Below are 16,318 nucleotides of genomic sequence, written 5' to 3' on the forward strand. Positions count from 1 at the left end.
AGCGCGGCAACGGGGAGGGAGTGCGTCTCTGTCTCTGCGCTCGTGATGGTGGTGGTCGTTGCAGCATCCGGCTGCGCGCACTTGCCCCAGTGGGGAGGGGCCGCCGCCTCCTCTGCGAGGCGCTCGCCGTTTCACGCATTTTCTCCCATCCATGTACAGCGTCATGCTGCGCGGTGTGCGCCCGCATCGCACCGACATGCAGAGTGCCACGTCTTGGCACTGCGGCATCTCTCTCCAACTCAACACAGCACATGCCGCGCCCTCTCTTCTCTCCACGACTCCAATGCTGGCGTGCGCGCATCGCTTCAGCCCCGCCGCGTCCCTCGTCGTGTGTCTCGGCAGACACGAAGTCCTCTTTCCGGTTTCGGCTCCTGCGCTTGCCGCAAAGAAGTAAGGGCAGCACACGCGCGCGCTGTTGGGGTTTTCCACACGTATTGCCCGCCGCCGTCTCTGCGTCGATGTTCCTGACGCCGCTGCCCGCTGCCAAAACGCATCCCGCCACACACTCTCCCTTCTCTCTCTCTCTCTCTCGCCGCTGCTCCCCCCCCCCCCCCCCCCGCGCATGCGGCTTCTGCAGCCCTTCGCTTCACCTCCGTGCGCCGCCCACCGAGGGAACGCCGCTCCCCGTCAACCCACCGCTCCCACCACCCGCGCCACACAGAGAACCGAAACACAGTAAATGAGCGTCTCTTCGCCACTCGATGGCGGTGGAGCGGGCGGCACCGTAGTGCAGAGCTCTGCTACTCACAGAGGCGCCAGCGCGCCGGCGAATACCACCGCCGCTACCGCAGAGCCGCACACCCCGTTGTTCACGGCTGCCGAGAACGCAGAGCTCCAAGCAATCGAGGCGGAGTGCAACACCTTCCATGAGTACGAGCGGCAGTATCAAGAGGTGCTCATGACGCTAGAGGGAGATGACGTCCTCGACAAGTTCCGCGCGGAGTACGAGGGCCTCCACAGCTCCTTGCTGCGCAGTCATGAGGGCGAGGGCCGGCTGCTGCGCAAGTGCACAGACCTGCAGAGCGACATCGATGCCTGCGCGGAGAAGGCGGTTGCGGCTGCTGAGATGACTCTGGGCGATCGTGACACCATCGCCAACCTCAAGAGTGAGACGGAGCGCACCTCCCATAGGTTGACGGAGGTGCGGGAGAAGGAGGCGCAGCTGAAGGAGACGATCGCCACGCTCAAGCGCGAGATCGCGGTGCAGCAGGCAAAGGCACAGGATCCGATCGAGATGCCAGAGCAGGAGGCGGCCTTACAGAGTCTACGGCGCCTCCATGAAACACTGCAGCGGGAGGAGGAGCAGCTGACGCAGCAGCTGCGCAGCACCTCTCTTGACATGGCCGCCACGCAGCGGCGCATCGCCACACTGGTGAGCAGCAACTCCGGCAATGCCGCTGAGCTTCGTCTGGTACGCGAGGCCATCGTGCAGAGTGAGGAGGAGGTGCAGAGGGTGCTGCAGAGTAAGTCTATGAAGGAGCAGGAGCTGCAGGCGGTGCGCGACACGATCGCTCGCCGTATCGCGTACTACACCTCTCAACAGCACACCCTCGAAGCGCTCGTCGAGGACCACGAGCGCAACGGGCAGGAGCTGCGCGACGTCCGGCAGGAAGAGGCGCGACTGACCGACGAGTACCAGGGTGTCTGCCACCAGCTGCAAAACGTCAACACGGCTCTGCAGGAGTGCAACGAGGAGCATGATCTGTGGCAGCGACGCGTGTACGAGAGGGCGGCGGAGCTGCAGGCGCAGCAGGCCGCAGTCGCCTCCGTGCACAGGCGCTACGTCAAGGCGCAGAAGGTTGTCGAGGCTCTTCAGCGGCGCAACGCGGTTACGGAGGTGCAGAAATCGGAGCAGGTAGAGAAGCAGCTCGACGTGGCGGCGCAGCTGAAGAGCGAGGAGGCCGCTCTCGCCCTTGCGAAGCGGGCAGCCCACACTGCCGCGCAGACGGCAGTGTCTGTCAGAGGGGAGGTCAACATTCTGCAGCAGCAAATCACCGGCGAAGCGGCCGAGCAGCATCGCAACGCTGCGTGGCTCGCGGAGAAGCGTGGGCAACTACGCGCGCTCGAGAGCGTGTTGACGTCATTCGAGGAGCACATCCAGCAGACCCACCGGGAGTTGTACGTCGTGACGCAGGAGGCAGAGTTTAGCGAGGCGAGAGCGAAGAAGCAGGCCTTTGCGTGCGCGCACCTCCTCAGCAGCATTGAGAACAAAGAAGCGGAGCTGGCCCATTACGAGGGGAGTCTCACCGAGGTGGAGGCGCGCATCAAGCAGCAACAGGTGCTGCTCGAGTCGATGGTGGCGGAGCGGAACACGTACACCTCGCACTACAACCAGCTGAAGCAAGGCCTCAGTGAGCAGCAGCATCGGTTCTCACTACTGCTGGCGAAGGTGCAGTCGATGCGCAGCTCCATCCAGAAGCGGGGGAAGGATGTGAAGCTCGAAGTGGCACACATCCAGCTCCTGCGGCAGCAGCGAAAGGAGCTTGAGGCGCACGTGACGGACTACCAGCGGCGGGCCCACACGAGGCAGCGGTGCGCCGATGCGCTGGGGCAGGAGATACAGCAGCTTCGCGCGGTTCTCAGCGACGCAGCGGACGAGACGGCCCGGCAGCAGCGCCGCTGCCATGACGTTGTGCATGAGAAGGACAGGCTCGACCGCCAAGTGACGGACCGCGCCACGGAGCTGCACGCGCTGTACGAGCAGGCCCGCACGCAACAGTCTCTTCTTCAACACCACGAGCGCCTCTACAACGACCAGGCACGACAGCTGGAGCACCTCCAGTACCAGACGTTGCAGTTTGCGCAGCAGCTGGAGCAGCTGCGTATGTTCGTCGCCCGCCTGCCAGAGTTGCGCGTACTGCTGAACAACGCAACGCGTGAGCTGCAGCGGGAGAAGGTGCGGGTGCAGGCGCTGCTGGATGCCGCGTACCACCCCGTTAATGTGCACCCGTACCACGAGGTGGCCTCGGCTGAGCCGGAGACGTATGCGCTGCTGCAGCGTGTGCAGAAGCTGCAGCGGGTCCTGGTCCAGCGCCGGAATCAGCTAGAGGAGAAAGAGGCGGCTATCCAGTCGGTGGAGCAGCGCTACATGAAAGCCAAGGCCACCGTCGCGCACCAGCCCGGGCCGGAGATCGCGGAGCAGCTGACTGCCTATCAAGAGAACCTCGTGAAGAAGGGCCAGCATATGCGGCAGATGCAGGAGGCCCTCGAGTTCTTCAGGTCGCAGACGGACCAGTTCAAGGCTCGACATGACGTACTGCGAGAACGGCTAGCGGAAATGGGCAAGACGTACGCGGCGGGCCGTGCGGAGGATGAGAGACGCTCCAGAGCAGGCGCTTTGACAGGCGCCACGTCCGCCACGCCGCGCCCCGACTCGCCATCCGTGACGGCTGAGCCCGTCGTATACCGCGGCTTTGTGGCACCTCCGCGCGCCACGATGAACACCGCTGCCACGTCAGCGTTGCTCCTCGCGCCACCCCCGATGAGGGAGTAGACCCTCCTCTTGGGGGAATCCCCCAGAACACGTGACAGCGGCAGTCTCGGTGAACGCGCTGAGTACGACGGCCCTTCTCACGCAAAGTGCGACCGTCCCCTTTCCTTTTACCTCAGCGTCATTCTGCTGTTGACGGTCTACACATGATGTACACGTATCCTTTTCTGTGTCCCTCTCCGTGGACGATGCCCCTCCGCCCATCAGCGCCATCATCGCCATTATTGCCAGTTGCACCACAGGCGTGAGTGAGAAGGGGCGGCGAGCCGCGATGGTCCGGCTCGCTGTGTTCCTCATGCGTGGTGTCGCTGCACACGGCTTCTCCAAGGCGGCAGGAGAGAGAGGCGGTGCGGTGCGCGACACGTACGCCACTGCACACACACACACACACACACACACACACACACACACACACACACGCACGCATCTCTCTCTCTCTTTCCGTTGCTCTTGTTTGTTTGTCCTCTACGCCCTGTGCCCCCGGGTGACGAGGTGAGGGGAGGGGGCGCACACATCTCCGTGCGCGTCATCACGCGGCCCAGCGGCCCCCCTCTCTCTCCCTGCCAATGCCGAACCACTTCTGGCGGTGACAGGGTGAGGTGCCGACGACGTGGGGAGGCCCGAGCGACGTATCGCTACGGGTGTCGGCGGTCAGGCCCTGGATAGCATTGCGCCGAAGCCACCTGAGTCGGTGCACGCGTTTGAGCCATCCACGCCATAGGCAGGGCGGCGGCGTGACTCGAGCGTGTCCCACTCCCGCCCCTCGCAGTGTCCACTGGTGGTGCGGGGAGCGTGCATGCCGCCGCGCGGGGGATGGCACCAAACGGCGACCTGCGGAGCGGGTGTGTGGGTAGAGTTTGAGGCAGGGGCCGTGTTCTCGGATGAATGCGTGGGCTCATTGTGGTGTAGCGCGTGTGTCTAGCGCTGCTTCGCACCTCGCGATGGGTGCCCGTGGCAGGGCCGACGGCTCGAGAGAGGTGGCTCACTCGTGTTGTATGGCAGAGAAATGAGCACACGCGGAGGAACACAAACTTCTCTGTGAAGAACTCGACATGCTGCGTCTGTCGTTGTCTCGGGGTCTCTCTTGCGCAGTTCGACAGCGTTGCCCTCCTTGTGGAGGAGAAAGCACGGCATAGCGTTGCGCGGCGCGACACTTACGTGGGCGAGGGGGACGGCATGGCGCTCATGGGCGCACGCGCACGGATTCCTCACTTGTGACCCACCATGGCCCCCCCCCCCCTCCCCCACATGTTCGCGCGTGCGCGCGCAGAGATGCACGGTGGCTACCGGCGTGTCTCTCTCCCTCCTCTCTGACCCCTTTTCTCCCCGCTGACTCCCTCCCTCTCTCTGTCGGCGGCCGTGCCAGGACATCCGCAGACCGTTGCGGTTCTTGCCTTTGCGCTCACACACGCATCAAGGTACACGCACCTGGCCCACCGTCCTCTCTCTCCCTCCCTCTGCATCTACAGGCGCCAACGACATCTGCCCGGCACGGCACTTCTTTTCGGCCTCACGACGGCACAGACGCGCCTGCAGCGCACATCAAAAAACGGGAGCGAGTCCGTCTTGTGTGTGTGTGTGTGTGTGCACGCTTTCGGTTTCTCACTTCTGCGACCTCCGCGCACACAGCGGCGGCACACCGGCCGCTTCACAGCTCTCTCCCGCCTTTGCCTCGCATCTCGCTCTCGCGGCCTCTCCGCGGCGGTGTCCTCCTGCCCCTCTCTTCGCCGAGGCGCCATCTCTCGTTGCCCCGCCTCTTGCGTTGAGGAACGCAGCCCCGCCCCGTCATGCTGCGCAGGTGTCTCGCTCAGGCCTCCACGGCGCTTCGGTGTGGCAGCACCGCTGCGCTGGCGGCTCCCTTCGCCCCTTTCGGGTGCGGCGCCACCCGCACAGCTGCCGTGGATGCTGTGGCGTGCTCGCGGCTGGCATCGAGCACGGCGGCATACCCCACGTTACGGACGAGCTGCCGATGGCAGTCGACAGGCGTCACGCCGTGGAAGAGCAGCGGCAACAGCGGTGGAGGCGGCAACGGCGGCCAGCAGCAGGGACGCACGTGGGTGAACCCGAACGCTGTGCCACCGGGCGAGTTCCTAAAGAAGTACGCACGCGACTTGACCGAGGAGGCGCGCACGGGTCGCCTGGACCCCATCGTGGGGCGCGAGGAGGTCATTCGACGCACCATCCAGGTCGTCTCGCGGCGTACCAAGAACAATCCGGTGCTGATTGGTGAGCCTGGCGTCGGTAAGACGGCCATCGTCGAAGGGCTGGCGCAGCGGATCGTGAAGGGCGAGGTGCCAGAGAGCATCAAGGACCGCCAGGTGTACGCGCTAGACATGGGCACCCTCGTCGCCGGCGCCAAGTTCCGCGGCGAGTTCGAGGAGCGCCTCAAGGGGGTGCTCAAGGACACCATAGAGTCGCACGGCAAGGTTATCTTGTTCATCGACGAGCTGCATACGTTGGTCGGCGCCGGCTCCTCCGGCGATGGGTCGATGGACGCGGCGAACCTGCTGAAGCCGTCACTAGCGCGCGGTGAGCTGCACTGCATCGGCGCCACCACCTTGGACGAGTACCGCCAGCACATCGAGAAGGACGCCGCGCTGGCGCGCCGCTTCCAGTCGGTGCTGGTTACGGAGCCCACCGTGGAAGAGACCATCTCCATTCTGCGCGGCATCAAGGAAAAGTACGAGGCCCACCACGGCTGCCTCATCAAGGACGAGGCCCTCGTCTACGCCGCCGTCAACTCCCACCGCTACCTCTCGGAGCGTCGCCTGCCAGACAAGGCCATCGACCTGATCGACGAGGCCGCTAGCCGCCTGCGCCTGCAGCAGGAGTCGAAGCCAGAGGCGCTCGACCTCATCGAGCGCGAGCTGATCCGCCTGAAGATCGAGGCGGAGGCGGTGAAGAAGGATAAGGACGAGGTGGGCAAGGAGAAGCTGGAGAACTTGTACGAGCAAATTTCGCAGAAGCAGAAGGAGTACGACGCACTCGAGGAGCGGTGGAAGAAGGAGAAGAACCTGTTCCAGACGATCAAGCAGCGCACCGAGGAACTCGACGTGCTGCGGCACCATCTCGAGCAGGCGATGAACAGCGGCGACTTTGCCAAGGCGGGCGAGATACAGCACAGCCAAATCCCCAACCTGCTGAAGCAGATTGAGAAGGACAAGCACCTCGCCAGCTCCAAGAACTTCATGGTGCACGACAGCGTCACCTCAAAGGACATTGCTGAGGTGATCGCCCGCGCGACCGGCATCCCGGTGGCGCAGCTCATGACGAGTGAGCGGGAGAAGCTCATTCACATGGATGCGGAGCTAAAGAAGACGATCATGGGCCAGGATGCGGCCATCGAGTCCATTACGAATGTGGTGCGCATCTCTCGCGCCGGCCTGCACTCGCACAAGCGCCCGCTCGGCTCCTTTCTGTTCCTTGGCCCCACCGGCGTCGGTAAGACGGAGGTGTGCAAGAGCCTCGCCAAGTTCCTCTTCGACGACGAGTCGTTCATCTGCCGCATCGACATGAGCGAGTACATGGAACGGCACTCGGTGCACCGGCTGATCGGCGCCCCACCAGGGTACGTCGGCTATGAGGAAGGCGGCGAGCTGACAGAGTCGGTGCGGCGTCGCCCTTACCAAATCGTCCTCTTCGACGAGTTCGAGAAGGCTCACCCGAGCGTGTCGAACATCCTGCTCCAAGTGCTGGACGAGGGGCACCTGACCGATAGCCACGGCCGCCGCGTCGACTTCAAGAACACCATCATCATCCTGACCTCCAACATCGGTGCCGACGTCATCGCCCGCCTGCCGGAGGGGAAGCCGAGCATCAGTGCGATGCCGGCTGTCATGGAGCAGGTGCGACAGCGTCTGGCGCCCGAGTTCATTAACCGTCTCGACGACATCATCATGTTTAACCGCCTCAGCCGCGAGGACATCCGCAGCATCGTGGAGATTTTGTTCGCACAGGTGCAGAAAATGCTGACGGAGCACAACATCACGTTGGAGGAGTCCACGGAGGTGTACGACTGGCTCAGCGTCAACGGCTACAGCGCTGTGTACGGTGCGCGGCCACTGAAGCGTCTCGTGCAGAGCGAACTGCTCAACCAACTGGCGCTGATGCTGCTTGATGGCCGCGTCCGCGAGGGTGAGCATGTGAGGCTGTCTGTGCAGGACGGTCATGTCGTGGTGGTTGCCAATCACGCGCTCTCTCCTGAGAAGGGGCCGACTGACGAGCGACTGCTGGATCAGTGAGGCCCCACCCGCACATGGGAATGCGAAGGGACGCTGCCGTCGTCACCACCACCCCTTCGCTCCCCGCCGCGAATGCCCGCGCCAGCGCAGCCGTAGCACGGGGCAGCGGTTACTCCGTGCTGATCTTCTCTCTGAGCTTTTATTATAGTGGCACTCGGATAAGCGTGTGTCGGTGTGTCGGTGTGTGTGTGTGGGGGGGGGGCTGGCGAGAGCGGTGGGCGGTGACACCTCTTGCTCAGGGTGGACACGTTATGACGTCCTCTTCGCTCTTCGCCTCTCCCACCACCACCACCACCACCACCGCGAGGCAGCGCCCCCCCCCCCTCTTGCGGGTGCGCCGCTGGTACAGTGCGTGTGTGTGTGTGTGTGTCGTCGTCGTTTGTTGTGGTGCATTTCGCGTTTTTTTTAGCGCTGGTCGTCGGCTGCCTCGGCGCTCCTCCTCCTCCTCCTCCTCCTCCTCCGTGTATCGCTGCTTTCTCTGGCATCATCATTATTATTAGTCTTAGTATTAATATGATAAAACCGGCCATCGCGAAGGTGCACACACGCGCGTGTGCGCGCCTTCTTCGCTCACATGATCCAAGCATTCTCCAACTACTGACACCACCGTTACGGTGCACGCATGGATGCGGGCATGCGAGCGTGAGTGCGTGAGAGAAGAGCGGCAGAGAAAGAGATCTGCGAAGTGATCAACGTAGCGGGTACGGTTACCCCCCGCTGGACTGCTGTCTTCTGCCAGTCCCTCGCAGTCTTTATCCCCTCGCTGCAGCTTGGCCCTCGCTCCACAGAGATGGGCAGCTGTCCGCTTCTGTACAGGGTCATCTGCGGATGCGGCACACCCTCTCGCTCTCCGTGCACAGATGCATTACGCTGCACGAAATCGAGGGGCATCCTCGTGCACTCCTCTTGCGACCTCCGTCCTCCTGCTTCCCTCTTTTCTTCTTTTCCTCTGCGCCGGTACGCGTGCGAACCTTTCAGCATGCGACGGCGGCGCCATCGCGAGTTGCACCGCTGCGCAGCTGCACTTTCCACCGGGACTCGGCTACGCGAGAGCAAAGCGTGGCCGCATCGAACAGGCAGCGCTTCAGCTTTCTTGGCGCCCTCGCGGCGTGGCGTCGCGAGTATGACGAGGGTGCTGCGGAGATGTCGTTAATCTTCTCCACCACGTCGCCACCTCCCGTAGAGATCGCCGTGGACGACTCGCGGTGGGACGCACTTGCTGCGGAGTGCCAGAAATGCTCAGAGAGCCTCTACAAGTGCAAGCAGGAGACAGAGCGGATTGTGCAGTCGATGGACGCTGTGCTGTTTTGTGCTGCGCTCGAGGCCACGCCACCATCCGTGTGTGGTGCCCGTCTTTTGAGCAGTGCTCCACCTCCTCTCTGTTAGCGGTAGCGGGTGTGCGTGTCGGGGGGGAGGGCGCACGACGACAGTGTCTCTTCTCCCTACACCTCTGGAGAGTCCTTTAAATACCCGTCCGCCCACCTACCCACAGGTGTCGTGAGCGCCTGTGCGGCACCTTGCTCCCCCACCCTCCAAACCTTACAGCCTGCAGTGAGGTTGTCATCGCTCTTGCAGTTTTCGTCGTCGCTGTTCAAGCGCTGTTTGCGCACCCCCTCGCTCTCTCTCTCTCTGTAGGCGCCCCGCTTTATCGTGTGCTGCTCTTCAGTGACTTCGGTCCTCGAGACTCAGGTCGATCTGCTTATAACACGTCTCTGCTACTGCTGCGCAGACATGTGAAAGTGCTTAGAGACCCATCCTCTTCCCTACTGCGGTCCGCCTGCGTGCGGCGCTACCGGCCACACTCAGCATATCCTCCGTCGGTGTCGCCTGCCTCTCTTTCTGTGTTGCTCGCTGAAGCCTCCCGTGCTGTGCCCTCAGCTGGTGTGCCACGAATCCGCGCTCAGGGACGCGGGCCCACTGTGCTTCCCTTGGCAGCGTTATGTCGCGTCCCTTTCATGGTGTCTCGCGTGCCCAAGGACACGTCCACTAACCCGCCGTTCTCTCGTTTTCTCGTCTACCCGACCCTTGTTATGTCAACGTCACGCACGCACACGACGCACACTCAGACGGAAGCTCTCGCTGCGCACGATTCGCGTCTCTCGTTCCCATTCGCCTCCTCATCGCCTTATCGCCCACCGCAAGCACGCTGCAGAGGCTCGTGAGGAAAGCCGCCACGGTGACTGGCGCCGACGGCCGACCCGGGCCGCGCCATCTCGGAGACGCTGCTTGAGCACGGCTGCGCGATATTTTTGGCCAATGCGGACGGCGCCTCTGTAGCGTCGCGGGCGGATGAACTGCACAACCACAGCGCTGGCGCTGAACACGCGTCTCGTGCGAAACAGTGGGCCACTGCCGCGGCGGCATGCAGGAACGTGCTTGGTCGCGTGGACATTCTTGTGTGCCACGCCGGCATCAACATCACGGAGGACTTGGAGAGCACGACGCTAGATGTGGGGCGCAATGCAATAAATGGGAATGCCTTGGACGCCTTCCTTGGCACCCACACCCTGGTGCCGCTGATGAAGGCGCAGGGGGGAGGGGTGGGGGCGGAAGCATCCTGTCTGTCGCATCCATGGATGCGTTACGCGACACCGCGATGCAGCCCGCGTGTTGCGCCAGTGAGGATGCAGTGCCTCTCATGTGCAAGTCCGTGGCGCTGGAGCTCATTCCCTCTAACATCTTCGTGAACGTGAAGCGCCTCGGCACGGGCGACACACCGATGGATGAGCACCTAATGCTTCTGACGCACCAGCACCCGGAGAACCTCGGCGAGGTCTTGCCAATTGGGCGCCTTCAGCATCCGCACGTGATCACAGAGCCAGTTTCATTCTTCGACTCAGACCGCACCTCATGCATGTTGGGCGCAGACGCCAGCATCGACGGCAACTCCACAGTGAAGTCTCACGTGCAGGCAGCGCATCGAAACGCCAAAGCAGCATATAGACGAGAAGGAGGGTGATGGGCCGGACGTCTGTGCCCGTGTGGGCGCACAAGCCTATTCGCCTTCTCAAGTCCCTCGCCACACGCACCGTCTCTCAACTGTCTGACTTACCGCCGAGACACAGCTGTCCACCTCTGCTTTTTCTTTTCCGCCCCTTCCATCATCGCCATCGGCTGACTGTGCAGCGCTGTCGTCGCCACTAATGCGAACCGCACAGACGTACGCGGCCACTCCCACCCATCGCGGCTTCCCTCTCTGCCCGCTCATCGCCGACTTAAACTCTTCGCATTCCAGCTTGTGCGCGCACTTTTCCTCACCACCGTTCAACGCAGCTCCGCGTTGCATCGACATGCACGCTGTCCGTGCTTCCTCCTCCTCCGTCATTCTGTTGTCCCTGCGCTTCCTTGTCTCTTCCGTTACTCGCCATTTCCATATCTGTGCGGATGCGGTGGCCGCGCCTGACTGCGGTGGTGGTGGTGGGGGGGGGCACCACCGTTGCCCATGCAGGCAGTGTGCCCGAACTAGCGGGTGTGGGGCAGCCGCGGGGTGACGGTGCTGCGCGACGACGTGACAGGAGTGCGTGGGCTGCAGGCTGTGTCCGTGATGTGTGACCCGGTGCTGCAGCGCCGACGCCTTGGTGTGTCCTTGCACCATAGCGACAGACAGCAAGGTGGCGTGCATCGGAATAGCACGGAGGTGGGGTTCACGCCTCCGTTTCTGCTCTATCACAAAGACTTCGCTGAGGCGTACTGCGGATTTGAGCGGGGGACGGTGGGGTACACTCGGCCACTGGCGGAGCGCTCTATCATCCGCGTCGAGGGCGATCGCAAGGTATGCTGCAAGTCTGTGGACACATTCTTGCCGGCACACTACGCTACCCGCCGTATCCTGCGGCTGCCACGCTCCACCCGCACACACGCTTACGGGCGCACGTCTGATGCCCCGCCTTCGCAGTTGATCCACAACGCGTATCGCTCTTTCCTTTTCCTCTCTCCGCCGCCCCCTGCTCTTCCCCACTACTGTGAGTGTGTTCCGCTGCCACAAATTCCCTGGTGGACCTCTACGCCAGCCAAGCGCTGACCCTTCCTGCTGACTTTCACCCCTGTAAGTGCCGCCCGTCTTCCCCAGCGCGCCAACATGTCCGCCAACCCGCTGCTTCAGCAGAGCCCTCTGCAGTACCAACACCCGCCCTTTGACCAGATCACCATGGAGCACTACGCACCCGCTTTCGAGCAGGGCATGGCGGAGCAGATGGCGGAGATCGAGGCGATCAAGTCCAACCCTGACGCGCCCACCCTTGAAAACACAGTGGTGGCACTGGAGCGGAGCGGGGCGCAGCTTAAGCGCGCACGCCTGGTCTTCCAAAACCTCTGCTCTGCACACACGAACCCGGAGATGCAAAATCTCGAGCAGGCCTACGCCCCAAAGTTCTCCGTCCACACAGACAAGATCTACCTCGATGGTGCCTTGTACAACCGCATCAAGGCCGTGTGGGACGAGCGTGCCAGTCTCGCTGGTGAAGACTTGCGGCTGGTGGAACACTACGAGAGGGAGTTTCGCAAGGCCGGCGCCGGCCTTCACGACGCAGACAAGGAGAAGCTGAAACAGGTAAATGAGCGCCTCGCTACCCTCGAGAGTGATTTTGCCAAGAAGGTGATGGGCACGCGCAAGACCGCCTCGCTCGTCGTGGATAACGTTGCCGAGCTGGAGGGCCTCAGCGAGGACGAGATCGCGACGGCTCAGATGGAGGCGGAGAGCCTCGGCCACCCCGGAAAGTACGCATTGATTATCGTGAACACGACTCAGCAGCCACTGCTAGCGTCTCTGAGGAGCCGCGAGACGCGCCGCCGCCTGTTCGAGGCGAGCGTGCAGCGCGCCGCACGCGGTGACGAGAATGACACGAGCGCCATCATCGTGGAGATTGCGCAGCTGCGGCTGAAGAAGGCGAAGCTGCTCGGCAGGAAGTGCTTTGCGGAGTGGCAGCTGCAGAACCAGATGGCCGACCCGGCGTCCGCGGAGGCCTTGCTGCGCGATATGGGCAATGCGGCGGCGTCGAAGGCGAAGAAGGAAGCGGCTGACATCAAGCAGATGATTCGCGAGGAGGGTGGGGACTTTGAGCTGGCGCCCTGGGACTGGAGGTACTACGCGGAGCGAGTGCGCAAGCAGCGGTACGACCTCGACGAGAACGAGACGAAGCCGTACTTTGAGCTAAACAACGTGCTTGAGCGGGGCGTGTTCTACACGGCGGCAAAACTGTACGGCGTGACGATGCGGCGGCGCACGGATCTGCCGGTGTACCACCCCGACGTGCTGTCGTTTGAGATGTTTGACTGCACGGGTGAGTCTCTTGCCATTTTCTGCCTTGACCCCTACGCGCGCGCAAGCAAGCGCGGTGGTGCGTGGATGACCTTCTATGTTCGCCAGAGCTCCCTCCTTGGCCAGAAGCCGGTCGTGTACAATGTGCTCAACATTGTGAAGCCGGCTGAAGGCAAGCCGACCTTGCTGAGCCGCAGTGACGTGACGACGCTCTTCCATGAGTTCGGCCACGGACTGCACGGCATGCTAAGCAACCTCAAGTACTCGACTCTTTCCGGCACAAGTGTCGCCCGCGACTTCCTCGAGTTTCCATCGCAGATCAACGAGCACTGGGCAATGTACGACGCCGTGTTGAAGAACTACGCCCTTCACTACGAAACCAAGGAGCCGATCCCGCAGGCACTGGTGGATCGCATGAAGGCGGCCGAGACATACGGCGCCGGCTTCCACACCATTGAGGTGGTCAAGGCGGCGTACCTCGATCTCTGCTGGCACCTGGTTGCGGAGGAAACGGCTTTTCTACCACCGGCACAGATGGAGGAGGCGGCGATGAGGTCCTTCGGTGTTGGGATGACCGAAGTGCCGCCGCGCTACCACAGCGGGTACTTCATGCACACTTTCTCTGGCGGATATGCCTCGAACTACTACGTGTACCAGTGGGCGCGTGTGCTGGACTGCGACGGGTTCGAGTGGTTCCTGGAGAACGGCGGGCTGACGCGCGAGAACGGTGACCACCTGCGTGCGTGCGTGCTCTCTGTGGGCAACTCGGTGGACGCGAACGTTGCGTACGAGAAGTTTGCCGGCCGCAAGGCAAACATGAAGGCGTTCCTGCGCATCAACGGCCTGCTGGACGAATAGTCTCGTCGGTGTGCGTATGTGCGCGCGCAACCCCGCCTTTATGTATGATTTGTTTTTCTCTTTTTGACGTTATTCGTGCTTCTCGCGTGTTCGCCGTTAAGATGTCAGCGCGGATGGGGGCGGGGGCTGAGTGGCGAAGGCGCCCGCATTGCCGCTCTCGACTCTGCGCTGTGAACTTCTCCACGCGACCGTCGACGTTGCAGTCGCGACCCTCACCACAGTCAGTTGCACTGCCTTTCCATCATGGCATCTCGTGCAGTACGCTTCCTTCTACTTCTTTCGCCTGGTGTGTGGGCGTGTCGGCGAGCGTATCCGTACTGCCTGCTTGGTGGCCTAGCGCCCGAAGCCGTCTACAAGAGGTGGTTGTGTGGACACCCACGCGCGACCACGCAGGACCACACACCATCCTCTCTGCGGCCTTTTCCGCCTGCTGGCACTTCTGCGCGCTTTAAATGGGCAGCATCAGTGGGCAGCTCGCCACGTACACACGCCCACGAAACCCGCCCTTTTTCTGTTGTGACTCTTTCACCCCATCCCCTCGTGCGTTTCTCCGCCCTCACGTCACCCCGTACACACGCACGACCCCCCCCCCCTCCCTCCTCCCCCACGTTCCATGCTTCTCTCTCTTTCCTTTTCATCTGTTCTCACTGTTGATCAAGTGTGTCTCTATGTGTGAGTGTCTCTACTTTTCAATCAGACGCCGTTCTCTCCATCCCTTTTCAATTTTTCACCATCGACACAAGTGTGTATTGCAGCGCGCTGCCTATCGTCTTCCTTTTCTGGTCCCTGCCTATCAGAACACCAGTCTGCACATCTTTGTGTCAAACTATTTCGTGCACTCGCCGCACGTAAGAAACAGTGGAAATCACCTTCCCCCGTAGCGCGCCACGGCACGCCTCGCAGCTGTTCGCCGTCCTCCCTGCGAACCTTACAGCACTGACGCGCACCTTCTCCTCAGCGCAAAACCGCGAGAGCCACCTTTCCCCTCCGCTCCCACTCTCCTCCCTTCCAGCGTCTTCCGACTCTGTGCTTCTTCTCTCTCATTCCCATTCACGCTCTTTCTTCCTCCCCCATCTGCTCCCCAGGTTTGTGTGTGGGTGATGTATCCCCCCCCCCCTCCTCCCCCCTCCTCTAGCTCACACGCATGGAAGAAGCAGCACCTTTGCCCACACACCGGGCGCACCCCCACCCTGGCACTTCCTATCACACTTGCTTGTGTCGATAAGTCGCGCATCGCTGTGCACGGCCCCTCGGCGCCTGTTAGTGTGTCGATTTCGCAGCTTGGTTTTGCTTTCGAATAGATCAGAAGAAAACAAAAAATCAGAATCCCGCAATACAAGCCGTCAGAACAACGAAGCCACCTCTCATCAAAACCTCCCTCTACGTACACCGTTGTTGCCTTTTCCTTTTAGAGGCTGCGGAGTAATCTGTACATCTGTGCAGACATATTTGCCCCCCCCCCCCCACACACACACACACAGACATCGACAGACTCACGAACCGAACGAAACGCACGTGAAGAGAACAGCGCACGGGTGTACGTGCCTTCTGCGAGACTCTCTCCCACTGCACATCTTCAGTTCCCCTCTCTTTTCCCTGCATCGTTTTCCCCCAACAGGTGCTCCTCTGCGCCGTCTGGGATTTTGTCGAGTCGTCGTGAAGTCTCGCGTCGCCTTTCGTCTGGCTCGGCCTACGCCGTCGCCCCGTTACCCTTGACCCGCTCAGCGGGAAAATAGCTCGACATCTGTCCTCCGTGTTTCTGCGAGTGTCTTGCTCTCTGCCACCCCCCTCCACGCTCCCCTTCTCCCCTCACTCCCTCGGTGCGTCTGGTGGTGGTTGCGTCTCTCTTGTAGATTCTTCTTTTTGTAGTTGTCCCCTCGTTTCCGACTCCTTTCTTCTTTCACCGGCATAGAGCCTTGTGTGTTTGCACGCCTTCCGTGTACGTTGTCATTACTGCGTCACTCGGCTGCAGACACCCCTTTCCGTCGATTATATATACCTTTCTTTCGCCCTTGTTTGGTACCCCTGTACCCATTCTTTCTCTCCTCTCCCTCTATATTTATTTTGTACATCCGCGTCTCTTCCTGTCCCTCACTCCCTCGGTGCGTCTGGTGGTGGTGAAGGTCAGGGTCAGGGTCAGGGTCAGGGTCAGGGTTAGGGTTAGGGTTAGGGTTAGGGTTAGGGTTAGGGTTTATATCTCCACTGATTCCTTGCACAGCGACACCCTCTCCACCTGGACGGGTGCGTGACGGTGTACTACTGTACTGGTGTACGGGTGTGCTACTGTACTGGTTAGGGTTAGGGTTAGGGTTAGGGTTAGGGTTAGGGTTAGGGTTAGGGTTAGGGTTAGGGTTAGGGTTAGGGTTAGGGTTAGGGTTAGGGTTAGGGTTAGGGTTAGGGTTAGGGTTAGGGTTAGGGTCAGGGTTAGGGTTAGGGTTAGGGTTAGGGTTAGGGTTAGGGTTTATATCTCCA

The 16,318-nt window shown here is 61.7% G+C and overlaps 5 protein-coding genes across 5 annotated transcripts; all 5 read left to right on the top strand.

The window, feature by feature from the left end:
- Positions 1-679: 679 nt before the first annotated feature.
- On the top strand, positions 680-3,493 carry LMJF_27_2620 (conserved hypothetical protein; the record flags this gene model as incomplete). Its single annotated transcript, XM_003722017.1, has 1 exon — positions 680-3,493. The coding sequence occupies one exon, from the start codon at positions 680-682 to the stop codon at positions 3,491-3,493; it is 2,814 nt and encodes a 937-aa protein (XP_003722065.1).
- A 1,784-nt stretch (positions 3,494-5,277) lies between these two features.
- On the top strand, positions 5,278-7,731 carry LMJF_27_2630 (putative serine peptidase; the record flags this gene model as incomplete). Its single annotated transcript, XM_003722018.1, has 1 exon — positions 5,278-7,731. One exon carries the CDS (start codon positions 5,278-5,280, stop codon positions 7,729-7,731), a length of 2,454 nt encoding a protein of 817 aa, XP_003722066.1.
- Positions 7,732-8,874: 1,143 nt separating this feature from the next.
- LMJF_27_2640 (hypothetical protein) lies at positions 8,875-9,117 on the top strand (the record flags this gene model as incomplete). Its single annotated transcript, XM_003722019.1, has 1 exon — positions 8,875-9,117. One exon carries the CDS (start codon positions 8,875-8,877, stop codon positions 9,115-9,117), a length of 243 nt encoding a protein of 80 aa, XP_003722067.1.
- A 1,186-nt stretch (positions 9,118-10,303) lies between these two features.
- On the top strand, positions 10,304-10,690 carry LMJF_27_2650 (dehydrogenase/oxidoreductase-like protein; the record flags this gene model as incomplete). Its single annotated transcript, XM_003722020.1, has 1 exon — positions 10,304-10,690. The coding sequence occupies one exon, from the start codon at positions 10,304-10,306 to the stop codon at positions 10,688-10,690; it is 387 nt and encodes a 128-aa protein (XP_003722068.1).
- Positions 10,691-11,809: 1,119 nt separating this feature from the next.
- LMJF_27_2660 (putative peptidyl dipeptidase) lies at positions 11,810-13,846 on the top strand (the record flags this gene model as incomplete). The annotated part of the gene is made up of 1 exon (XM_003722021.1): positions 11,810-13,846. One exon carries the CDS (start codon positions 11,810-11,812, stop codon positions 13,844-13,846), a length of 2,037 nt encoding a protein of 678 aa, XP_003722069.1.
- Positions 13,847-16,318: the final 2,472 nt, after the last annotated feature.

The sequence above is a fragment of the Leishmania major genome, chromosome 27, assembly GCF_000002725.2.
Source record: "Leishmania major strain Friedlin complete genome, chromosome 27".
Taxonomy (NCBI): Eukaryota; Euglenozoa; class Kinetoplastea; order Trypanosomatida; family Trypanosomatidae; genus Leishmania; species Leishmania major.